We start from the raw sequence: 26,522 nt of genomic DNA on the forward strand, positions 1-26,522 counted from the left end.
CCTCCTGAATTCAACTGGAGTTTTTGCCAGTGACATCAAAGGCATCAGGATTGGGCCTATGCATTTCACCAATCAAAAAGACAGCTCAGTGTTGTAAACAGCAGCCTCCTAGTACACTTCACTGGAGCCTCACAATCATCTAGCTTCTGTACTCCAGACCAGATACTGATCCCAAGCTACAGGTTGGCCTTTTCACTTTGCCCAGGTATTATAGCATTGGTTCCTGTTTTTCAAGTGATAAAAGGGGAAAAAGGTCACACAAATACCCTTCTGTGTAAGGAAAAACAACTTCCCTGGGTGATGAGGGCAGAAGGCTCGTGGGATTGGCTATGGGATAGTGAGCCTTTCATTTCTAGGTTTTAGTCTTAATCCAGCCCATATTGTTTAGTGGAGGAAAATCTATCTGTTTCCAGCTGCAGTGTAGATCATATGCAGGTGATCTGTGGAGTAGCTGTCACTCTACAGTCAATTGTAGCCTAGATCAGGCCTCCTATGATGTCAGAAGGTTTCCTTGACCAATTAAAACTAAAACAAAAGTGCCTCTCAGCATTCTGTGTGGCTGCTTTGGGTCTTTTTGTGTCAGGTATTTCATTGTGAACCCTTAACATTAAACAAGAGAGGCGCATACACAGAGGACAGAACCTACCTGCAAAGTAGCTAGCAAACTGGAGCAATTGCAGCTGCAGAGAATGAGGAAATTAGCTGCTAATAAATATAAAGCCTCAGGGTATGTCTACACTATGAAATTAGGTCAATTTTATAGAAGTCAATCTTTAGAAAGTGATTTTATACAGTCGATTGTGTATGTCCCCACTAAGTACATTAAGTCGGCGAAGTACATCCTCAATACTATGGCTAGCATCAACTCATGGAGCAGTGCACTGTGGGTAGCTATCCCACAGTCCCCGCAGTCTTTGCTGCCCATTGGAATTCTGGGTTAAGCTCCCAGTGCCTGATGTGGCAAAAATACTGTTGGGGGTGGTTTTGGGTCCATGTCATCAGTCTCCTCTCCCTCACTCCCTCTGTGAAAGCAATGGCAGACAGTCATTTCATGCCTTTTTTCCTGGGTTACCCACAGGGCTGGCTCTACTGTTTTTGCTGCCCCAAGCAGTGCGCCGAATTGCTGCCGTGGATGGCAGGGCAGTTCATGTGCCGTTAGGGTGGCTCGCGCGTTTCCGTGGTGGCAGCAATTCGGCAGCAGCTTCTGTCTTCAGCTAGAAGACAGAAGCTGTGCTGCTGTGGACAGATGAACATAGAAGCTGCTGCCGAATTGCCTCCACTGCGGAAACGTGCGAGTCGCCCTAATGGCACATGGACTGCTCTCGCCATATGCGGCGGCAATTTGGCACGCTACTTGGGGGCAAAAACACACAGACTGCCGCCCCTTGCAGATTGCCGCCCCAAGGACCTGCTTGGGATGCTGGTGCCTGGAGCCGGCCCTGGTTACCCATGCAGACGCCATAGCCCGGCAAGCATGGAGCCCGCTCAGCTCATTGCTGCTGTTGTGAGCATAGTAAACACCTCGTGCATTAATATGTGCAGAACCTGGCTAGAAGCTACCAGCACAAGGATGATTGTGAGGAGGACATGGACACCGACATTCCTGAAAGCACGGGATGTGGCAATTGGGACAGGTTGATACAGTGCAACACTGATTCTGGGCCCGGCAAACAAGCACAGACTGGTAGGACCGGATAGTGTTGTAGGTCTGGGATGATTTCCAGTGGCTGAGAAACTTTTGCATGCATAAGGCCACTTTCCTGGAACTTTGTGAGTTGCTTTCCCTCACCCCGAAGCACAGGAATACCAAAATGAGAGCTGCCCTGACAGTTGAGAAGTGAGTGTTGATAGCCCTGTTGAAGCTGGCAATGCCTGACTGCTACCGGTCAGTCGGGAATCAGTTTGAAGCAAGCAAATCTACTGTTGGAGCTGCTGTGATACAAGTAGCCAATGCAATCACTAACCTTCTGCTAGCAAGAGGAGTGACTCTGGGAAATGTGCAGGTCATAGTGGATGGCTTTGCTGCAATGGGGTTCCCTAACTGTAGTGGAGTGATAGAACACATATCCCTATCTTGGCACTGGGCCACCTTGCCAACCAGTACGTAAACCGATAGGGAATGTAAACCGCATGGGTACTTCTCAATGGTGCTGCAAGCACTGGTAGATCACAAGAAATGTCTCACCGACATCGACATGAGATGGCTGGGAAAGGTGCATGACGCTTGCATCTTTAGGAACTCCAGGCTGTTTGAACAGCTGCAAGAAGGGACTTACTTCCCAGACCAGAAAATTACTGTTGGGTATGTTGAAATGCCAATAGTTATCCTATGAGACCCCATGGTCTCTTAGTGGGGACATACACGGTTATCCTATGAGTCCCCTCGTGCCCATGGATCCTGAAGCCATACACAGGAAGCCTGGACTGTAGTAAGGAGCAGTTCAACTATAGGCTGAGCAAGTGCAGAATGGTGGTAGAAGGTGCCTTTGTATGTTTAAAAGCTCGTTGGTGCTGTTTGTTGACTAGGTTAGACCTCAGCGCAACCAATATTCCCATTGTTATTGCTGCTTACTGTGTGCTCCATAATATCTGTGAGAGTAAGGGGGAGACATTTATAGCGAGGTGGGAGGTTGAGACAAATCTCCTGGCGGCTGATTTTGAGCAGCCAGACACCAGGGCGATTAGAAGAGCAAAGCTAGGCGCGCTGCGCATTAGAGAGGCTTTAAAAACCAGTTTCATGACTGGCCAGGCTATGGAGTGACAGTTGTGTGTGTTTCTCCTTAATGCAAACCCACCCCTTTTGTTGATTTTAATTCCCTGTAAGCCAACCACCTTCCCCACTTCAATCACAGCTGGCAAAGGAAATAAAGTCACTATTGTTTTGAAACCATGCATTCTTGATTAATTAAAAAAAGTGAGATAACTGACAAGATAGCCTGGGTGGGGTGGGGTGGGGGAGGAGGGAAGGACAAGGCCACATTGCTTATTGTAGCCACATTACAAATCAAACCTGTTTGAATGACAGCCTTCTGCTGCTTGGACCATCCTCTGGAGTGGAGTGGCTGGGTGCCTGGAGCCTCCCTCACCCCACATTCTTGGGTGTCTGGGTGAGAAGGATATGGAACTTGGGGAGGAGGGCAGGCAGTTATACAGAGGATGCAGTGGCTGTCTATGCTCGTGTTGCCTTTTCTGCAGCTCCACCAGATGCCTGAACATGTCCGTTTGCTCCCCCAGTAGCCTCAGCATCGCCTCCTGCCTCTTCTCATCACGCTCACTGTATGCTTTCCTGGACTCTGTCACTGTTTGCCTCCATGCATTCAGCTGTGCCCTGTCAGTGCAGGAGGACTGTATGAGCTCGGAAAACATCATCACAAGTGCAGTTTTCACCTTCTAATCTGCGATAACCTCTGGGATGGAGATGATGGGAGAGCATAGAAACATTTGCACCTGTAGGGGGGATAAAAAGGGAGAATAGTATTTAAGAAGAGAACAAAAGGGAGACTCTTTCACAGTGAATCAAGCAATTCACAGCAGACAGCACATGTGCTTTAGGTACAAGGTCGCATTTTGCCTTTTATATGGAGTGCCTGCTGGTATGGTGACACATCACACGCAGCTGGGCAACAGAATTTGGTTTCCAGGCAGCCATGGTAGTCAAAGAGTATGTGGGGTTGGCTTCTTCTGCTTTCATAACATGTGGGAATGGTTTCAAACTGCAGAGCCCGCCTTTCCCATAGCAAGCAATGCTGGTTGGGTTTGCCATTTAAAAGGAGGGACTGCGGTTTTCAGGTGGATGGGCAGTGCACAACTCTCCCCACCCCGCCGCGTGGCTATTCTCTGGGATGATCTCTTCACCTCTCCCCCCACCACATGTCTATTCTCAGGGATGATCCCTTTTAGCCAAGCGCAAACAGTCCAGCATGACTGGGTCCTTTTACTGTTCCCTTACAAAAATTCCCCTATTTCAACCAGGTGATCATGAATGTTATCACTCGCCTGAGGCTAACACAGAAAGATATAGACTGAACGTTGTTTGAATGTGACCAAAACCCAAGACCACTTGCTGCCATGCTTTGTGCCACAATGATTCCAGACTACTAGCTACTCGCTTGGCGTAGTAAAGTGTCCTACCGTGGAGGACGGAATAAGGCAGCCCTCCCCAGAAACCTTCCGCAAAGGCTTTCAGAGTACCTCCAGGAGAGCTTCATGGAGATGCCCCTGGAGGATTCCTGCTCCATTCCCAGACAAGTGAACAGATTTTTCCAGTAGCTGTACTGGCCGCGAATGCATCCCACATCTTCAGGAAAAATCAAACATTAAACACAATTGCTTTTAAACCCTGTAGTGTAGTTACAAATGTGCAATCACCAGAGGTGCCTTCTTCGGCTTCAGGGTCCGGGAACCCGCCTTGGGAGGGTATTGGCTCCAGGGTGATGAAAAGGTCCTAGCTGCTAGGGAGAATGGATTCTCTGCTTGCCTGATGCATATTCTCCTCCTCCTCATCCTCATCTACAAAATCCTCCTCCATGTTGCATGAGACTCTCCCCTTGCAGGTGTCCACAGATAGTGGTGGGGTAGTGGCAGGATCACCCTTGGAAAGCCATGCAGCTGATCATAGAAGCGGCATGTATGGGGCTCTGACCCAGAGTGACCATTTGCCTCCTTTGTCTTTTGGTAGGCTTGCCTGAGCTCCTTAACTTTCACATGGCACTGCTGTGTGTCCCTGTTGTAGCCTCTCTCCATCATGCCCTGTGCAATTTTGGTATATATATCAGCATTTCTTCTTTTTGATCAGAGCTCAGTCTGCACAGATTCATCTCCCCATACAGCGATCAGATGCAATGTCTCCTGTTCGGTCCATGTTGGAGCTCGTTTGCAATTCTGGGGGAACTGCATGGTCACCTGTGTTGCTGAGCTTGCCATGATGACCAAACAGGAAATGAAATTCAAAATTTCCTGGGGCTTTTCCTGGTGTACCTGGCTAGTGCATCGGAGTTGAAAGTGCTGTCCAGAGCCATCACATTGGAGCCAATACTGTCGAATTGCGTCTGCACTACCCCAAATTCAACCCAGCAAGGTCAATTTCAGTGCTACTCCCCTCGCCAGGCAGGAGTACAGCACTCAATTTTAAGAGCCCTTTAGGTCGATGAAATGGGGTTGGATGTGTAGACGCATTGCTTATAAAATTGACTTAACATGGCTAAATTCGACCTAACCTCATAGTGTAGACCAGGGCTTGAAGGAAGGAACAGGCTATCAACAGTACACATTCAAAGTGGAGGAATGTAATCCCTCAGGCAAAGCTTTGCGGAAAAGGTGAGCTTGTTTTGGTCTTGTCTCTTTAATAATGTTTCCACAGATGCTGGCAGGAAAGGTGTAGCAGTAGGAAGGAATGTGGTCTAGAAATAGCTGTATTTACGAAGTAGCCCACTCCCACAGTAAATAAAATGTTTGAGACTGTCAGTCCTGTGAACATGAGTCTCAGCACAGTTCTTAGCAGACAAGTGCTCAAATTGCCCAAAACCAATGTCATGATCAGCACTGGTGGTGGTTAGTCTTGTCTCTGCTGAGTCTGACTACTTACGCGGTGATTTTTCTAAGGCAGGCTTGAGGCATCTTTGTAGGGCAGCGTGGGTGGAGCTTTCACTGGTGCTGCTAATTCTGTTCCCTTTCTGTGCACAGATGACATCAGTCTTCAAGGCTGTCAGTCTGATACCTGCCAGAGGAACAAGACTTTTTCTGTATAGACTCAAAGGCTCAACTCTCCCAACGCCGCTAGAATATATGGTACCTGTCAATGTCCCAGACAGACTTACAATGTCTTACAAGTGTCACAGGGATCTGAATCATGTGATCCCTTGTGATTATATTGTACTTCTGATGATCTCAGAGCTTATTACAAAACTAGGTTATTAATGTTACCCCCATCTTACGGAAACTAAGGTATGGAAAGGGCTGGTCTACACTTGAGGGGATCGATCTAAGATACACAACTTCAGCTACACTATTCGTGTAGGTGAAGTCAAAGTATCTTAGTTCGATTTACCTGGCTGTCCTCACAGCGGCAAGTCAACCGCCATGGCTCCCCCGTTGACTCCGCTTACTCCTCTTGCCAAGGTGGAATACAGGCATCAATTCGGGGATCGATTTATCGTGTCTCATCTAGGGATTAAGTTATCGCATCTCATGTAGATGCAATAAATTGATCCCCGATAGATCAGTTACTACCCACTGGATTGGGTGCAGACATGGCCAAAGAGAGAGAAGGACTCTAGCTAGACTGAAAATTATAACCAGGGTATGGCTTTTGATGAGAATTTTACAAGGAACCCTACTATTTCCTTTCAAGACTTTTTTTTCCTGATTGCTTTAAAGCCAGCTAAAAGTGTTCAGAAAGAGCTAATAGGCATTGGAAATGTATTAACATTTGTATTTGTCTTATTGTTAATTCCTTATACTGATTCCTTAGTCCAAGTCATTTTGACTGCTGGCTGCATTTAGTGCAGAAATTAAATCAATCATGAAAGAGGCCACCTGTCCAAAATCCATCACAGCTCAATGATTCAATCAAGCTCTCTGGCAAAACCGGGACATGCAGTCATCTCTATTCAGCTTTGAACAGGCCCAGGGCCCACACCAACAGGAATTCTTTATTTGAAATGTAATTTGCTTCTGCACGTTTGCAGATCTGCTGCTCTGTTCCGCAGGATCAGAAATCAAACAATAGCTCTGCATTCTGTAATTAACACTGAAAGTTATTCACTGAAATACAACATTCAGTGCAGGAAATTGGAGAGAACAACCGATTAACCCTTTCCATTGCCTTGGGTTGAGGCTAGAAATGTTGCACTCTGGCTCACGCTGCCCAAGAGCAGGAAGTAAAAAATCTTGCCTTCATCTCCTGTATCTATGTCTTGGCTTAAGAAGTGACTAGAGAAGCAGCCAGTAGGCCATAAAGAACCACACTGCTAAACAAAACAAAAATTAAATGTTTTATGAAAACCCATGCTTGTCCCTTCAACACTCTTCTGACCATTGTATGTTGCCTTGACCTTTATGTTACTACATCAGTGGCAAGAACATCCAAGACAAAGTCTAACAATGAAAAAAACCTAGAAAATGTTCTTTTTTCTCTCTCTCTCTAAGAGGATGCTGTTATACTTCCATTCCACATATATTAAATTCTCAGAATGGCACTGAAACTGCTTTCCTCCCGAGGATAGAGTTGTTCATGACAATAATAATCATAGCTCTTAAAATCAGCAAATAGAACAGTTTGTTTGGTTTACACACAGGTGAATCCATACCATGGAGTGCACAGCTATGAAAGTGATGTGCTTGTTTTTTGTGTACTGCAGCTTTCAGCTTTGAAGGGCTCAGCTGGTCTGCAGAGACTGCACCCATCTTATTCTTAGAGATGCTGCAGCCTGTTACAGCAGAGAGAGGTGCATGATCTGTGCTCTCTGATGAAGCCTTAATTTTGGTTTTGTTTTTCTTATTCTATAATAAAAGTCACTTCACACTGAACATTGAGGGGTGCTCTCTGTGTCTAGCAAAACACTGCACATAAGGGCTAAAAAACTTCAAAAGGGCTTCATGTCCAGATTTTTAAAGGTGCTTTTGAAAATCCATTCGGTACCTATATGCAACTTTGTACTAGGGTGACCAGATGTCCTGATTTTATAGGGACAGTCCCAATATTTGGTGCTTTTTCTTATATAGGTTCCTATTACTCCCCACCCCATCCTGATTGTTCATATTTGCTGTCTGGTCACCCTACTTTGTACAAACAAGTGGAACAAAGACAGTGCCTGTTTCACAGAGCTCACAATCTATGTTTCTAATGAAAGATAATAGGTTGCAATTCAATTTTAATAATCTGTAGACCAATGACGTATTATGGGATTAGCTGATTCTTTGGCCCAGATATAATGTCAGTGAGATCATTATGATCCATACTTTAATAGGTGAGCCCTTTTCAAAGACATAGTGCCAAGTCTGCTGGTCAAATACACGGCGACCAACAACAGCGGAGAAAGTGCAGTCTGAGATGAAAGATGGAATTAAGTGACAAATAAAATGTCGGTGTAGAAAGTGTTCCAGGGCAGGATGAAATGAATAAAGCAAGTGGGAGAGAGTGTGGGTGGGTGAGAAAGGACTCAATAAATAGACCAGGATGCTGAATGTGGAGGGATAGCAAGATAATGACTGGAATAAAACGTTTGAAAGGAGGTTAACGAGTTCTGGTAATGGTAGACACCAGTGATTTCATGCCCAGCCAGGTCAGGAAATGGGCAGTGAGATCAGAGGCTATTTTGAGCTTAGTCCTAGGAAATGAGCAGGTATAGAATGCCTCCGGCTGAAAAGCAGTAAGGCGAACTAGATGAGTCAAAGATTGGTGATCAGGTATGGAGTTAATTAGCACAGTTGCTGGTGCTCTAAACCAAAATGGAAAGAACTGAATGGGTGTGGAGCCAAGGGGAAGGAGAGAGAGACAGTTCTTTCAGTGCAGGTCTGAGGCACACTGCCGGGCCAGTGTGAGGAAGCCTGCACTTCAAATCTGCTCTGTGGATAAACAGGATTTCTGTCTCAACAGCACAACATTGCTGTCAAAGGAGAGAGAAAGAGCAGCAGACATTCCAAACCAGACAGTGAAGAAATAGGTCAGAGGAAAATCACGAGACCATTGTCTGAGCTAAGCTAATACTGTTGCGTTCCAACCAGTGGAACTCCTGATTTATACTGCTGCAAGTAAGATCAAACCCAAAGACAGAGGATTGGAAAATAGGGCAGCTGGCTAGATGATACAAATGTAGAGCTTAAAGCAAGAGGTGGAGAGAGGAATAAATTTGAAGAAGAGTTGAACTCATTAAGTGCTACCCCAATGGAAGAAGACATCTTAAAAAGAAGTATGAATGCAACAATGTTAAGGTAAATGGATGGTGTCTGTGAATGACGGTGGAAGATCTGAAGTTCTGGTACATAGTCCAAAACTATATCCCCAGTCTGAAGGATCTGCCTTGGTGAGGGGGGAGCTCTGCAAGAGGAAAAGAATCCTTCTCTACAAATCCTGGAGCAAGCAGTGGAGCTATTCTGGGGCTTCTCTTTCAGCTAATGGTTGGAGCAGTTTCTATAACCTACCTACCTCCATTCTCAAACAGGCAAAAGTCAGAAGGATCTGGGCAGAGGGGAAACCTCAGTTCCTAAACTGGACCCACCCACACACTGCCCACAGGGATCCTGCTAAGAGCTGAAATCCACAAAGTGCAAGAGCTCTGCAGCCTCTCAATTCTCCTTGCTTCCAAAGGAGCTCAGCTGATGAAATCCCCTCCATTCCTGTGGTGAGGAAGCAAGTTTGTTCTTTCTGCATTGTCCTTCCTCACTCTTGTATGCCAGCTCACCACATCCTAAAGCCAACAGAAAGCTGCAGTCAGATTTTTGAGTCCAACTCTAAAACCTTGGGGAAGCTTGTAGGTTTGAGGCACCACTGGAACAGTTAGCCAGGACTATAATAACATTCTATCTTAACATCAGCACAGCCAAGTTGTTATCTAAACAAAAATCGACACCTGAAGCAGAGAAGTGGACCACACCATTGCCAACTTTCCATCTTAGTATGAGTCTCTCAATACTTGTGAGTCTCTGCTTAAAGCCCCAGCTGTTGGACTCAAAAGATGGCAGGAGAAGCCCAGCTTTCAGTTAAAAATAAAAGTTTCCAACCCTTGTGATTACAAGGTAAAGCTTGAAAATGTGACCAAGTTCCCCCTGATAGGCTCAGAAACCAGAAGGAAAACAAACTTAAAAACTCCTCCCAAAAATGTAGTTAAAAAAGCTCACGATTTTGGAGCTAAAGGGGGCTGAATCCCAATTTAGTTTTGAACTGTTGAGCTTGGCAATGCTGGGACTATCAAACAAAACATTCTCCAAAATTTAGAGATAGACACTTTTCTTTAACAGGTCTGATGTTCATGGGCTGTACCTTACACCGACACAGAACTAGCCTGATGAAAGAACAGTCATTACTTTTTGATCAAATAGAGACCCAGCAAAAGGGGTCTCTATTTGACATCAATAAAAGGCTAAGTTTTTTTGTTTTGTTTTCAAGCTGTGGCATTTGAAGCTTTTCTAATAAAAACTTGTTGTGCCTCAGGCAAGAACATCAAAACTTAGATAGAATCAATTTATTTGTACAAATGTAAATATGACATGAAATCTTCTGGCTGTCCGTATGGCCCATCTCTTCTCTTTTTGAAGCAGGATGATGGGAGCTGTCAATTAGAGGTGTGCATAGAGCTCAGAAGATAACCCTGTACTTATTAAAATGTTCCAGTGGATGGAACTATGGTTGAAAAATGTCAATGGGAATCATTAAACAGCTGGATGGTTGAGCGTTGGCATCTTTTTGCAAGGACAGCAAGGATTTCCTTTTTACTCAATATCCAGAAGCACTGTTGACTACCAAAAATAGACAGAGCCTAAATTTCCAAAGGTTCCGATCTGGGTACCTAGCCGCAAGTGGTCTCCCTATCAAATCCCCTTGAAATCAGTAGGATCTGCCGATATGAGTACTTCTGAAAACCAGTTACCTAAATATGGATTCAGGGACCTAACTTTAGACTCTGCAGCCTGAAAATGGTCCCCATTTTACCAGCCCTGGAACATAGATTCATAGACTCTAGGACTGGAAGGGACCTCAAGAGGTCATCGAGTCCAGTCCCCTGCCCTCATGGCAGGACCAAATACTGTCTAGACCATCCCTGATAGACATTTATCTAACCTACTCTTAAATATCTCCAGATGGAGATTCCACAACCTCCCTAGGCAATTTATTCCAGTGTTTAACTACCCTGACAGTTAGGAACTTTTTCCTAATGTCCAACCTAAATCTCCCTTGCTGCAGTTTAAGCCCATTGCTTCTTGTTCTATCATTAGAGGCTAAGGTGAACAAGTTTTCTCCCTCCTCCTGATGACATCCTTTTAGATACCTGAAAACTGCTATCATCTCCCCTCTCAGTCTCCTCTTTTCCAAACTAAATAAACCCAATTCTTTCAGCCTTCCTTCATAGGTCATGTTCTCAAGACCTTTAATCATTCTTGTTGCTCTTCTCTGGACCCTCTCCAATTTCTCCACATCTTTCTTGAAATGCGGTGCCCAGAACTGGACACAATACTCCAATTGAGGCCTAACCAGCGCAGAGTAGAGCGGAAGAATGACTTCTCCTGTCTTGTTTACAACACACCTGTTAATGCATCCCAGAATTACGTTTGCTTTTTTTGCAACAGTATCACACTGTTGACTCATATTAAGCTTGTGGTCCACTTGTGACCCCTAGATCTCTTTCTGCCATACTCCTTCCTAGACAGTCTATTCCCATTCTGTATGTGTGAAACTGATTGTTCCTTCCTAAGTGGAGCACTTTGCATTTGTCTTTATTGAACTTCATCCGGTTTACCTCAGACCATTTCTCCAATTTGTCCAGATCATTTTGAATTTTGACCCTGTCCTCGAAAGCAGTTGCAATCCCTCGCAGTTTGGTATCGTCTGCAAACTTAATAAGCGTACTTTCTATGCCAACATCTATGTCATTGATGAAGATATTGAACAGAGCCAGTCCCAAAACAGACCCCTGCGGAACCCCACTTGTTATAGCTTTCCAGCAGGATTGGGAGCCGTTAATAACTACTGAGTATGGTTATCCAGCCAGTTATGCACTCCCTTATAGTAGCCCCATCTAAATTGTATTTGCCTAGTTTATCGATAAGGATATCATGCGAGACCATATCAAATGCCTTACTAAATCTAGGTATACCACATCCACCGCTTCGCCCTTATCCACAAGGCTCATTATCCTATCAAAGAAAGCTATCAGATTGGTTTGACACGATTTGTTCTTTACAAATCCATGCTGGCTATTCCCTATCACCTTCCAAGTGTTTGCAGATGATTTCTTTAATTACTTGCTCCATTATCTTCCCTGGCATAGAAGTTAAACTAACTGGTCTGTAGTTTCCTGGGTTGTTTTTATTTCCCTTTTTATAGATGGGCACTATATTTACCCTTTTCCAGTCTTCTGGAATCTCTCCCGTCTCCCATGACTTTCCAAAGATAATAGCTAGAGGCTCAGATACCTCCTCTATTAACTCCTTGAGTATTCTAGGATGCATTTCATCAGGCCCTGGTGACTTGCAGGCATCTAACTTTTCTAAGTGATTTTTAACTTGCTCTTGTTTTATTTTATCTTGTACACCTACCCCTTGCCATAAGCATTGACTATGTTAGACATTCCTTCAGACTTCTCAGTGAAGACTGAAACAAAGAAGTCATTAAGCATCTCTGCCATTTCCAAGTTTCCTGTTACTGTTTCTCCCTCCTCACTGAGCAGTGGGCCTACCCTGTCCTTGTTCTTCCTCTTGCTTCTAATGTATTGATAAAAAGTCTTCTTGTTTCCCTTTATTCCCATAGCTAGTTTGAGCTTATTTTGTGCCTTTGCCTTTCTAATCTTGCCCCTGCATTCCTGTGTTATTTGCCTATATTCATCCTTTGTAATCTGACCTAGTTTCCATTTTTTATATGACTCCTTTTTATTTTGTAGGTCATGCAAGATCTCGTGGTTAAGGCAAGGAGGTTTTTTGCCACATTTTCTATCTTTCCTACCCATCGGAATAGCTTGCTTTTGGGCCCTTAAAAGTGTCCCTTTGAAAAACTGCCAACTCTCCTCAGTTGTTTTTCCCCTCAGTCTTGATTCCCATGGGACCTTACCTATCAGCTCTCTGAGCTTACCAAAATCCGCCTTCCTGAAATCCATTGTCTCTATTTTGCTGTACTCTCTTCTACCCTTCCTTAGAATTGAAAACTCTTATGATTTCATGATTACTTTCACCCAAGCTTCCTTCTACTTTCAAATTCTCAGTGAGTTCCTCCCTATTTGTTAAAATCAAGTCTAGAACCGCTTCCCCCCAGTAGCTTTTTCAACCTTCTGAAATAAAAAGTTGTCTGCAATGCACTCCAGGAACTTACTTATTGGATAGTCTGTGCCCTGCAGTGTTATTTTCCCAACATATATCTGGATAGTTGAAGTCCCCCATCACCACCAAATCTTGGACTTTGGATGATTTTGTTAGTTGTTTAAAAAAAGCCTCATCCACCTCTTCCACCTGGTTAGGTGGCCTGTAGTAGACTCTTAGCATGACATCACTCTTGTTTTTTACCCCTTTTATCCTAACTCAGAGACTCTCAACACTTCCGTCTCCTATGTCCATCTCCACCTCAGTCCAAGTGTGTACATTTTTAATATATAAGGCAACACCTCCTCTCTATCCTTCCTGAGCAAACTATACCCATCCACACCAATATTCCAATCATGTCTATTATCCCACCAAGTTTCAGTGATGCCAACTATGTCATAGTTGTATTTATCTATTAGCACTTCCAGTTCTTCCTGCTTATTATCCATACTTCTCGCATTTGTATATAGGCATCCAAGATACTAGTTTGATCTTGTCTCTCAGTTTTGCCCTGACCCTCCTTTCTCTCAGCCATTATAGCCCACGCTCCCTCTTGTTTCCGACCCATCTCCCAGGTCTTCATGTTCCTCACTTACCTGTGGGCTTTGAATTCCTATTTTTTTAAATGGGATCAATTAGTTAATTACCTCATTCTCTGAGGTAACCAAATGAGCCCCTTACTGTGGATGTGATGCCCCTAAGAGGGAAAGTGTGTGGTGTGATTTAATAGGTGCGGTAGGACTCAGTGACATCTTAAGAAAATTGCAGTCTAGGCTCCAGATTTCCTTTGACATTAGGACCACACTAATCAAGGTTGTTGCTTCAGTGAATAAAGGACTTTGCTAGTGGGTCTGGACCAGTCCTTCAATGTTTCCAATTCTGCCTTGAAGATAAGAGCCAGTCAGTAGTTACAGACACCTGTGATCTGCCACTGAGGGATTTGAACTCGATCTAGCTTAACTCCCAGGTTGTTTAGCATAGGCGACAGGCCTCCTGGTGACTTGACTTTAGTTTAATGAGAGTTGTGGGTACACTGTGTCTTTCAGTGAGGCCATAAAGATCTAGACCCATGTCTAGTTCCTCCATTTGGCTTCAGTTACCCAAGTGGTGATTCTCTGCAGAATACAGATTTAATCCTGATTTTTGTTTTCAGAAACAGATATCGCAACCAGCATAGCTACTAGCGAGCAATAAGAAATGTGTGCATGCACTAGCTGATCTGGTGTGCCGGTCTGCAGGGTACCTGTGACAGGATTCCCAAGGTGCAGCTTGGGTCTGTGGGACCACTGTAGCCACTTAACTGTCTCCAACCTGGGCTGTCTCTCACAATGCCTTGATAGTGACAAGCAGCAAACCTCTCCAGGCGCCGTTATCACTCAGCACAACTGCGTGTGGAGCCCCAAGTCCAGTGTATTGCATGAATGCTCCTGGAGCCACTTATGAATCACACAAGGAAAGGCACCAGCCAAATCCTCCCAGCTCCCAGCACTGTACCTCAGGAATATACCGTCTTGCACTGCTCATCTTGAGCAGTGCAAATTTATGATTTGGTTCACCACTTCATCAATGGAAAGTGGATACACATCAGCCTTTGCAAACCTGAGCAGATTTGCCCCACACTTCATACAAACTCACAGGTAAAGATAAACAGTTAAACAAATTTGTTGACTACAAAAATAGATTTTAAGTGATAGGCAAAAAGTCAGAGTTAGTTACCAAAATAAAATATAAACATGTAGTCTAAACTCTCAACCCTATTAGACTGGGCAACATCTAGATTGAGCAGTTTTTCTCACCCCATTGGATATTGCAGTTCATAGTACACAAATTTCACCCTTGATATCTGGGCCAGTCTCCTCTGTTTGAGTCTTAAGTCTTCTCAGTGTCCTTGTTTCTTGCAGCACAGATGGGGGCAGGCGAAAGGCCAAGCATGTGGCCACTGTGTCTGTTTTATACCCTCAGTCCCATGTGCTTGGGGAACAGAAGTCCCGGCATGTCTGGGAGGCATTGCTGAGTCTCCAGGTAAGGTTGAGCAATTCCTCTGATGTGGCCTCATGCAAGTGAGTCACTGCATTGTAGCTCCCTTGTTGGACAATGACTGTGGATGGGTTGTTTGACACCCCATCCGGGTATTGGTTACGTTCCTTGCTGTTGTCTCTGGGGAACTAATATCTGTCTGATTCCTCAACTTACAGCATGTTTTAGTGACCACCATACAACATAATTCTCATAACTTCATATGCATTAATGGTATACATATATGGATAGAAAAATGATTTTCATCAGATCATAACCTTTCCCCGATACCTCACATGGCCTGCTTTATATGCAAGATCACAATTATATATAAATAAGGAATATGAGGGTTATAGGGCACTTCCTCAAGGTATAGCATTCACAGTACCCATGGTCTCCAAGGGTAGGAGTCTCATTATTCACAGCTCTGATCGTTTAACAGTAGGTCCAGATGGATCATCAATGTTAATAAAAGGACAGCTGGGAAAACAAATTTTCCTTTCCCCATAGGCTCTATTTCTCCATAAGGGTGACAAAAATGTATACTGTGGCATATCTATATCCATGATTTAATATGCAGTCTGCCTAGTTATTTTGAGGATTTACATGGAGTATACTTTCCTATCTAGGGATTTTTCTGGAGCCGTTATTCTGAAGTTAGTATCACAGAAACCCTGATGGTGTTTAAGCACATGCTTAACTTCAAGCACATGAAATGCCATTAATTTCAATGGGACTATCTGTATACTTAAAGTCAGGCATGTGAAAAAGCACCATGCTGAATCAGGGTCAAAGTTTTGGTACTCCAGTTCCTGAGCTCCCACAACAGTTCTCTCCCCCTATAGTTCTTAACTATGTGGTACTTTAAGTGGCGTCAAGTAGTGGGTGAGGACATCATCTGGTTAAAAGAACAGGTGAAGTAGTCTATTAAGGCCCAGATCCTCAAAGGTATTTAGGCATCTAACTCTCACAGACTTCAATGGGAATTCGGTACCTGAAAACCTTTGAGGATCTGGGCCTAAAATACTCTCAGAGCTTGGAAAACGTCTGCAGACAAAACTCCCATTAATGTTAATGCAGAAGGATTTCAGGATGAAGCCCTAAAGTAACCCATGCCACCTAGGTGCTGTCTCTATTTTGTACTAAATTAAGGGTTTAGAGGCCCTAACCAAGTTTAGGACCCTATTGTGCTAGGGACTATAGAAACAGCTTTTAACAAAACCTAACTCTGCCATGAACCACAACAAAAAGGATTCATGACCCTGGAGCAGCTACTCTAGCTGAAAAGCTAAAGAAAGTAAAGATTTCTGTGCTAGGTGAGTCTGCTACGTAAGTACTTTAAATCTGTGTATGCACACACATAGAAGCCTGGAAATATCAAACCAATCCCTGTTCCACCAAGCCAAAACAAAAAACACCTTCCACAGCATTATTGACCTACATTCAACCTCTCTTTTCTGCTTCAAAGGGATGGCCCAATGGCCTGAAAATCCACACAAGAGGGGTGTGATTTCTAAAGCACACCAACATGCTGGATACTAACCGGCACATGTAGGGCTTGCTAGCATGCACTAAAAGTCCTTACTGCAAATGGCCTATGTTAACAAGCACTAGGGAATTTTTAGTGTGCACCAGCAGGGTCCACACTGGCCAGCTAGTGTCCAGCACATCAACATGCTTTAGAAATGATACCTCTCTAGTGTACAGTAGTATTAGGGTTGTCCTGGAATTAAAGATTAATCTTTAATTATGTCATGTAATGAAACCTCCAGGACTACATCCAAACAAAACTGGCAGCCCTAAGTGGCAAGCTGTGTAGACAAGCCCCAACACTGTGCTTGGAGATGGGCACTAGGCTGGAATACGCAGCAGCAGAAAAACAAGGGTAAGCTATTTAAGAGGGGAGAGATCATTTTGTTTTTATTTTACTCATTTGTTTTTGGCCCAACCTATCAGGTGCTGTTAGAATCCTCCATTTTAATATGCAGCTTATGGACTATCGACACTCTGAGCAATGACAATTAAAACTTTCTGGGACAAACACTAAGCTCGCCTGCTCCACAGATGTTTCTTTTTAGTTCTACTGGATTCCTGTCAATGAAAACGTGGCAATATCTGCACAGCAACACATGGAACTTTCCATCAACTCAAATGGCAACAGGAGTTTGTATGAAGAAAATGAGTGCTAGTTGGGTTAGGGTGGTGCTTTGTTTTTGTTGTTAAATACATGCCTCAAAACCAGAAGGCAGTAGGAGAGCCAAATCTCTGCAGGGTGTGTGAGAACAACAGCGCCATAAAGAAGAATTTGTATCCATTGGAGTGACATAAGCTAAATATGTCCTTCTGACTCTCCCCAGTAAGTAGGAGATTTGATGGTCCATTTGGGATATAACTTCACATCAGCAAAGCTCCAAGGGCAGCAAGGATAACTGACAGCTGTTTGTAATGCTTTTAGCTATAGCCACTTGCACCCCTTATTTTTGTAGGTAAGGATGTATCGCTTATGCACTCCCTCAAATGAATGTGAATGAACAATTCTTCTGTGTGGGGTGTGATTGGATCAGTGCCTTATTCACAAAAGCAAATCCTTTATCATAGCAGCACCTCAAAACACTATGTCGGCCTTTATTTTTAATACAATTTCAAACTTGGGCAACAACATCTGGAAGGAGGTGTGGGATTTTTGTTTGTTTGTTTTTGTTTTAAAAAGTACCTGAATAAGTGGCCTGATGGTCAAAAGTGCTGAGCTCCTGTCATTCCCATTGAAGTAAACATGGATTTAGGTATCTAACTTTTAGCCAAAAATTTTCCACAGGTGGGTGCCTAAAGTTCCTATTGCTAAGATTCTGAACCGTACCATGTCTAGAAACTTTGTCTTCTTCAGTACATACTGTTCAAAGATGCAAGGACTGACAACTGTGGATCCTTGTACATGAGTGCATTGGTCCATTAATGCCTGTAAAGCATGTTGAGATGCTATATAACTGCAGACTATCACCCCCAAATTACAAAATTTACTCTGAAAATCCCTGTGGGCAACTTTTGGTACCTCACTATTAATCAACAGCATAATAGGCCAGTCAGACCAATTGCTGCTGTCGTGCTGGTGGCTCCATGGCTTGAAAGGTTTGCAGCTAGATTTAGATGCTTGATGTCATGTGTACAATATGTTTTTTGTTTTTGGAACCTATTATGAAATATAAACATGAGCTAATTGGTTACCCCGCCTACCACACTCATCCTACCCTGCAGCTTGCAGGCTAAGAAATACACTATAGCTCAGGGGTGGCCAACCTGAGCCTGAGAAGGAATTTACCAATGTACATTTCCAGAGAGCCACAGTAATATGTCAGCAGCCCTCCTCCACTCCCAGAACCTCCCACCCTTCCCAGCCCTGCTGATCAGCACCTCCCCCTCCCTCCCCACACCTCCTGATCAGCTGTTTTGTGGTGTGCAGGAGGCTTGGGGGGGGGGAAGCGAGGGCATGGCAGGCTCAGGGGAGGGGGCAGGAAAGGGTGGGGTGGGGGCAGGGCCTGTGGGAGAGCCAGGGACTGAGCAGTGAGCACCCCCCCCAGCACATTGGAAAGTTGGCACCTGCAGCTCCATCCCTGGAGTCGGTGCCTATATAAGGAGCCGCATATTAACTTCTGGAAAGCCGCACGTGGCTCCGGAGCCACAAATTGGCCACCCCTGCTATAGCTGCTAGTCACATCAAATAAGTCTTTGCACAAAATAAACCTGCAACTGAATTGTTCTATGTCAACAGACTTCATTAATGACATGTCAATTTTGTAGTACAAGGAAAAGCAATGAAATGAAATACTTTTCTTGTGTTGGCAGAAGTCATTTTTCTTATTATAATCTTCTGCTATCAGGTACTAAAGCCTGAATGTTATACTGAACCTGGTGTTCTTCAGCCCATTAGGTGGCCTCAATTTTTACCTTCCCAGAACTTCTCTTACAGCTGAATTTCAGCGGATCAAAGAGGCAGCATGGGTGATAGGGTTGCATTTATATTTATTTTAAGATGAACTCTTATCCAACAACGGGGGTGGTAGAGGGGGTAGGAAAAGGATTCATGGAGATTTGTCATTTAGAAAACATGGATATGATTTCTAATTTAACCCAAAACACGGTGGTCTGCAAAAGAACCTACAGCCCACTCCCATGGAAAGAAACCTCTCTTTCAGTTCTTAATTCTGAGTTGTGAGATGTCAAGCTAAAAATGTTAGGAAGCTTAAATAATGGAAACTGGAAAAAAACCAACTTGGATTACATGCCCCAAAGCATGTTAATTGCTTTCTGGAGGATGGCAGTGGCGCTGCCTCAATGTTTATGAAAAAGGATCATTCCAAACATCTGTATGCTTTTGGCTGAAAGAAACAGTTTCTTCAAACTATTTATTTAAACTTCTCCCTCCAGCCTTCTCTTTCTCCTCTCTGTTGAATGCAGCACATCTCATTCTTTTAGCTATGTCTGCCAACAGAAGCTGCACACACATTGTCCAAACTACTGTGACTTAAAGGCTTATGTTGTACTGTACAATTTTATCCTGCATCTACTCTCCTATATGCATCTGAATTTTGATAACGTCAGCTAAGGAGTGAAATCAAAACTTATGAACTGATGTCTTAACTTCCTGCAAAACCTACTTTGGAACAGATTCTGCTTTATGAGATCATCATGTAGGGACAAGGAATGTTAAATGTCAAGTGAAGAGTAAAATGCCAAGTTTTCACACTATACAAAGTTAGTCAAGATAAGAAGACTGCAGCAAGTTAAAATGATCTCACAAAACTGGGTGAGAACGGGCAACAAAATGGCAGATGAAATTGAACATTATGTGCTAAGTAACGCACACTGGAAAGAGATAATCTCAGCTACACATATACAGTGAGGGGTTCTAAATTAGCTTTTACCATCCAAAAACAATCTTGACCTCATGTTCAATAGTTCTCTGAAATCGTCTGCTCAAAGTGCAGTAGCGGTCAAAAAAGGTTAACACTATGTTAGGAACAGGATAAAAAAATATTTTGTCACTATATAAATCCATGGTGCACCCACACCTTGAATATTGTGTCCAGCTCTGGTTACCTCATCTCAACAAGATGTATAGTGGAACAGGAAAAGGTTCACAGAAGGGAAACAACAGTGATCAAGGGTCTGGAAGTAGTTCGGTACAAGGAGAGACTAGCATTGCTTCTTCAGGAGTTATACCGTTGCATCAACTGTACAGAGGTAATAACTGATGGGTCCAAGAAAAAAGTTCATGCTGCCTGGTGCAGAGGAGGGCAGCAGTTAAACTCCCATTTCTCACCTCAATTTCATATTTGGAGCTTTGGATGGGAGTGCAGAAAGGAGAAAGCCAGTCACAGCTGGAAGCTGAATTTGACACTTCTCTTCTGTTCACTTTAGAAGAGGGGGGAAATATGACTCTAAAGATTAAACTAACTTTGGTCTTAAATGCAAATTAGGAATTTACTTCTCAGCTATTGTTCATAAGCACAGAGGTAGATGTCCAGTTCAAACTAACTCATGAAATCAAATGTTCTTTGATTAGATAATCCCCTATTACTTCAATTTGTTTTATCTGAATAGTGAATAAAGCAACTTCTACAGCCAAATGTGGACTTCCAGTGTGCAATTGCTCTTGTGTTTTGTAGCGATAGAAAAAAAAATTGCCACAAACTCTAATTTAGGAGTGTCATGCAAGGTAGCTGTATTGACTGTTAGATTGGTGCAATTCCTGGGTATAGAGCAGAAGGCAGTAGGAGGCATTTCAAATTAATTTTATTTTCATTGAAGACTTTCCTTATGCTTTGCTAACTGCATTTAAAAAGTATCTTAAACATGGTTAGGACACAATATTAAAACAAAAAATATCCTTTATTTCACATACAAACTGACAAGATCATGCTTTGAAAAATAACTTGGAAATGTATATCTGCATTGATAAAACAACTCATCCTAGGAATCCAACCTTCTGTCGTGTTGTCCCCAGACTCTCTTCTTTGTCTAAGATCTTCTGTAGGGAAGTGTGCAACTTTTTGCCTACCCGTTTTCCTGTCTGTAAGGCAAAGAAGGCAAGACAAAGCTGATGTCAACTATTTTTTCCCTTAATGATTAATATACACCAGCTGTTGTAAATGGCATATTTGAACTAAGATAAACTGCATGTGGGGACTCTCAACTTGATCAAAAGTGTTGGGGAAAAAACCCTCCAATGCAAAATTGTTCAAACCAGGGGCAAATGCTCCAATTCAACAAAAAAACTCAGTGGGCCAGATTCCCTAGTATGAGCTTGCCCCTCTGTGCCAGGCAGGAGCCTCAGAGAGGCTAGATTTGGTCTGTAAATGGCCCACAGAAATTTCTTTTGCAGCAGGGAACTCTCCAATAGCATAAACACAGTAGAAGCAACTCCTGCACCAGCTTCCTCCCCCATGTCTCTAGCGTAGGGACATGCTGAAAGAGAAAACACATGGGAGGAGAACCCGCACTGACCCTCTACTGGCAAACATCTCTTAGGTATCTTACAGCAGCGGTGTAGATCAGAACTTTCCCTAGGTCTGGCTGGCATAGGATCATGGAACCATGAGATTCCCTGAGCAGAAAGGAACCTCACTCACTGTCCTTAAAAGGTCAATGGGCAGGTCAAGCTGTGAGTACTGAATAGAAACTATAGCCAAGTTGTCTGAAGGAAGCTGCTCCTCAATTTTATAACTAGAGACCCATAAAACTACCTACCATTTAATTGGGTAAGTCCAACTCTACATGGAGGCATGAAACCATAAAATGATGCAGATGCTCTGATCAAGGAGCCAGGCAATTGAGAAGGATACTACAACTCCCCCAGCCCCTCCTCATGCAGTACTGTTCTGTAATCTCAAGAAGAGCATTTGGGACAAGCTTGGGAGAGATGGGGTGGTATATAACTATGTGGATCCACTGACCAAAACTCCCCATGTAGGGAAGGTGCAGAAGTTGTTACAATCAATGGACTGGGGTAACTTTGCAGCCCAAGGGGGTATCATGAAGTATTCTGCTCCACTCCCACACCAGATATCTAGCCCAGCTATCTCCAACACAAGGTTTGTGAACCCTTGCTTGGTGCATGGGTCCTGTATTTTGCCCACTGGCATCTCAATTATTTCTGCCTGACTCCCTTATGATAACTTTAATCCACTAAGAGGTGTCGCTATGGCACCTTTCCAAAGCTGATCCGTTACGCTGCTTTTCTAAAAGCGATGTACTGGCTGGAATGTCTGTTCACCCCAAGGCTGATAATGCTGAACATTTTCTGAGCTGGAGTCAATCCACTGGAGGATATAAAAGTGTTAAGCAAAGGTTATGAAACTGTTCCATTTCATAGACCCTGTGTTTTTGGCTTTGTTTGTTTCATCTGTTCCCCAAACAGGCTGCTGTGTTGGGAACAGGACCAGTCAGACCCCCAGCCAAAGAAAGAATTCTTTGCTTTCCTCAAAAGCCTTTTTTATTTCAGTGAATGACACCACCACTTAAGAAGGAGAGATTTCTTTAAAACAGATGAGGGGGAACATAACATACTGGGCTACTGAGTTAAGTTTTAACTCTTAGGCTGGCACAGGAGTCAATACTTGTTTGTACCGTACCTTTTAGGAGCTTTTGTAAATTTGGCCCTAAGAAGTTAGGTGCCTAATTGCCTTTCTGCAATGGGAGTTAGGTGCTTCACCTGCTTATGTGTTTTCAAAAAATCCCATTAGGCTCCTATCTCCATCATTAGATGCTAAATACCTCTGAAATATCTGACCCTTGGTGCATACACCTTTAAATGGTCAAAGCTCCATACCAACACAGATCCTGAGAGCACACCTGTGAGGCAGGCTAGAAATCACTATTTTCATTTTACAAATGGGTACACTAAGGCACAGAAGTGAAATGACTTTCCCCAGAGCAAACAGGAGCTCAGCAGATTAACACCAGGCTTTAAATTACATCAAGAGAATGTAAAGTGTCATGTGCGCTTAGCACGTCATTTCCACTTTAACCGGTTATTTTCAAACCTGGCTGCAATTTCTGCATTCCTCACTACAGCTGGTCAGAAATTTGACAAAAAAACATTGTTTTGCTGGAAAATGCATAGTTGTCAAAATAAATGTTTTGCAGGAACATACTAATTTTGACAATAGTTTCAGGTCCAGCATGGAACCGGGAGAGAGAACCCCCAGAATAGTTAAAAGCCTTGTGGTTAAAGCCCTCGCCTAGATGTGGAAAACCCAGATTTGAACCCAAGTCTCTTACATCCCAGCCGCGTGCCCTAGCCACCATGCTATTAACTCTGGAGCTGGCGTCTCTCTGCTTTCTCTTCAAAGCTTCAAAAAAAGGTATGTTTCATCCCAATGCAAAAGGGGAAAGGTTTTTGAAATCTCAAATTTTCACAGGATGGGGAAACCATTTCCCACCTAGATCTATTTCTCACAAGGGCTACCTTTATGCCAAATGTGAAGGTTTTCAGAAACAAATCCAATTTTGTATTCAAGTGCAAATGGAATACAAAGCTTGTGTACAAAACTCATTTGTACATACTTTAAGGCCAAGTCTGGGCATGAGAAATTTCGCACCAAAAGGGAAGCTTCAGAGAGAGGCCTAAAGAAGGATTTAAAGAGAAATTCCCAAGTCAACTTGAACTGCTGCCAGCTACCACAGCATTTTATAAATATTTTTATAGAAAGGGAAGAGGCTCACATCAGTAAAAAGGACAGATACAAAGATATTACAACAAAATGTGAAAAGTGAAGTACTAGGATTGTAATGATTACCAGCTAAATAAGTTAATTACATGAAAGACAAGTTACACAAATTAAAGATTATGTACTGTGAAGTACCAGTTCACAAGTTCCAGTTCTGTTGTGTGGTAACTGCTGTTATGTTAAAGAAGTTTCATTTTGAGTTTCAAAGGGAAATTATCAGGCTTGAAACTTGTTCTTTATGACGTAAATATAGGATTTGTAAATAATGTTAGTCACCTTAACTTTTAAGAAGTTTTGCTAACATGACACTACTATTGAAGAAAACCCAGATTATCACAATGTCAGAGGGGACATCCCAAATGGTTTGCATAAGTGAAATTCATTCCCATAGGAATTTCAGATTCCTTGGAAGCTGCTTGGGACCTTCCACAATTCACTTTTTACCCCTAAATTTTCAGTATCCCTTTCATTATGCCCACACTGCAATTTTTCATATGCTCAAGATCCACTTTTCCATTATGTGAGCTGAAGTTGCTCGTCAGCACTTCTTACCTCCATCATCTCAAAGATACTCTCTGGATCAAGACTACCGTTCCCCAATTTCTTCATACACGTAAGGGTACCTCTGCTGGTCACAGAAAGCAGCAGGCTGGCCAAAGAGCAAGCTTCTTCCTGAAGGGTAGCATCAACCACATGCCTACAACCAATCTGCAGAACCAAGGACATAGTTTACTTTTGGATATTTTAAGTTGTTTTGTGTCCAGATTAATTACGAATTTACTGGGTGATGGAATTAGAGCACTGGAGGTAATTCCACCAAACCATTAACCTGTCAGTTTATCTGTATGTTACAATCCTAAGAAATATAAATACTGTTTGATCATTGGTTCTGCTCATGTGTTAAGTCACCGCAGCTGTGTCAGTCATTAAATACAGCACCTTGATATAGGACATTGTAACTGCTCACAGTGCAATGTTATTGTATGTGCATGCTTATAAACGTATTATGTACATAGGATAAACACGCACCTTTGGACACTTGACCTACATCCTGACTCTTAAACTAAATTCCATGTGGATGAATTAACATTCCAAACATCTGGCAATAGTAGGAAGCACCTTTAAAATTTTATACATATATTTTTAAAAAAAGAACCAACTTTTCACCCAAAGGCTTCTTTTTCTTCCCCAGCTGTGGAATTTTATTCACAACAGTTACACATGCCTAAGGCTCAGGAGAGGTGAGATTCAGTTTCTGCCTCAGGTGACAGCTTTTATTATTATTTACATAACACTTAGAAAACAGAATAATTTGCATGACGGCATGCAAGCTGTCTCATGATCAAGCCAAGGAAAGTTGATATTATGGCAATTGCTGTGTGGTTGGAAAAATGGGCGGATAAACAAACGGATACAGCAGTGAATTAAGTGAGATCTCTCTCTCTCTCTCTCTCTCTCTCTCACACACACACACTTACTTTATAGAGAATTTAAGAAAACAGTGGTACTAAGAGGGAGAGTAGACCTAACAGCTATGAACAAGTTCTCCTTCCTGCTCTGAGTCCCTGCTGTATGTAGGTCACTTAACTTCTCTGTGCCTTAGTCCCTCTAGTTGAAAAAAATGATGGCAATAATTAGGGCCCTACCAAATTCACGGCTAAGAAAAATGCGTCCCAGACCACGAAATCTGGTCTTGTGCTTTTACCCTATACTATACAGAGTTCACAGGGGAGACCAGGGTTTCTCAAATTGGGAGTCCTGACCCAAAAGGGAGTTGCATGGGGGTTGGAAGATTATTTTAGGGGTATTGCCACCCATACTTCTCTGCTGCCTTCAGAGCTGGGTGGCCGGAGAGCGGTGGCTGTTGGCCAGGGGCCCAATTTTGAAGGCAGCACTGCCACCAGCAGCAGCACAGAAGGAAGGGTGGCAATACCAGACCAAGTCCACCCTTAATTCTGCTCCGCTGCCTTCAGAGCTGGGTGGCTGGAGAGTGGTGGCTGCTGAATGAGGGCCCTGCTCTGCCTTCAAAGCTGGGCTCCCAGCCAGAAGCTGCCACTCTCCAAGTGGCCAGCTCTGAAGGCTGTGCTGCCACCCGCAGCAGCACAGAAGTACCACAACTCCCCCCTACAATAACCTTGGGATCCTCTCACAACTCTTTTTTGAGTCAGGAACGCTATAGGCACAACACTGAAATTTCAGATTTAAATATCTGAAATCATGAAATTTACTCTTTTTAAAATATTTTTTGAGTGTGAAATTGATCAAAATGGACCGTGAATTTGGTAAGGCCCTAGCAATAACGCTTACCTATCTCGCAGGGTGTTGGTAGGCATAAGGTTAGCTCCATCAACAAAGTTTCTGTTTCTTCAGTGGCTCACCAAATAGGTGTCCAACATTTTAAATGGCTAATGGATATTATGTTAGCATATTAGAGAAGCCAATACTAGTGTCCACTTCACTACCAGCAGGCAGCTGATGGATGGATAGTTAATTGTTTCAGCCCAAGAATACAGCAGGATTAGCTATTGCAGATTCCCATGCCAACAAGACATACAACTTGAGAGGAAGATGGAACACTCTCTCCACAAAGATTTCCTTCTCCACCTCCCAAGTCAAAAAATAAATTCAAGGATGGAAGCCAAGAACTTTTTTAGAATGGAGGTATCTCATGGCTCTGGTCATCAAAGAAAAGATGGTTTCTCCCAACCTATAATGGCAAGTCAGTTCTTGTAGCCAAAGTCTGTAGAAGAGTCAAAAGCTAGAAGAGTTAATTTA

General features: G+C 43.2%; 1 protein-coding gene and 1 long non-coding RNA gene across 2 annotated transcripts in view; both read right to left on the minus strand.

Moving 5' to 3' along the window:
* Positions 1 to 3,398: 3,398 nt before the first annotated feature.
* On the minus strand, positions 3,399 to 6,352 carry LOC115644893. The gene is made up of 3 exons (XR_003998622.1): positions 6,047 to 6,352; positions 5,585 to 5,716; positions 3,399 to 3,447 (listed from the first exon to the last, which is right to left on the minus strand). It is a non-coding gene; the product is annotated as an uncharacterized LOC115644893 (long non-coding RNA).
* Positions 6,353 to 20,888: 14,536 nt separating this feature from the next.
* Positions 20,889 to 26,522, minus strand: part of EXOSC7 (exosome component 7) — a 37,492-nt gene continuing 31,858 nt past the window's right edge. Inside the window, exons 7-8 of the mRNA XM_030551173.1 lie at positions 24,300 to 24,455; positions 20,889 to 21,088 (exon numbers count right to left, since the gene is read on the minus strand). Of these exons, the coding sequence (XP_030407033.1) occupies positions 20,984 to 21,088; positions 24,300 to 24,455 (261 nt within the window). The 3' untranslated portion in view covers positions 20,889 to 20,983. The remainder of the gene's footprint in view (positions 21,089 to 24,299; positions 24,456 to 26,522) is intronic.

This window comes from Gopherus evgoodei, chromosome 2 (assembly GCF_007399415.2).
Source record: "Gopherus evgoodei ecotype Sinaloan lineage chromosome 2, rGopEvg1_v1.p, whole genome shotgun sequence".
NCBI classification, from domain to species: Eukaryota; Metazoa; Chordata; order Testudines; family Testudinidae; genus Gopherus; species Gopherus evgoodei.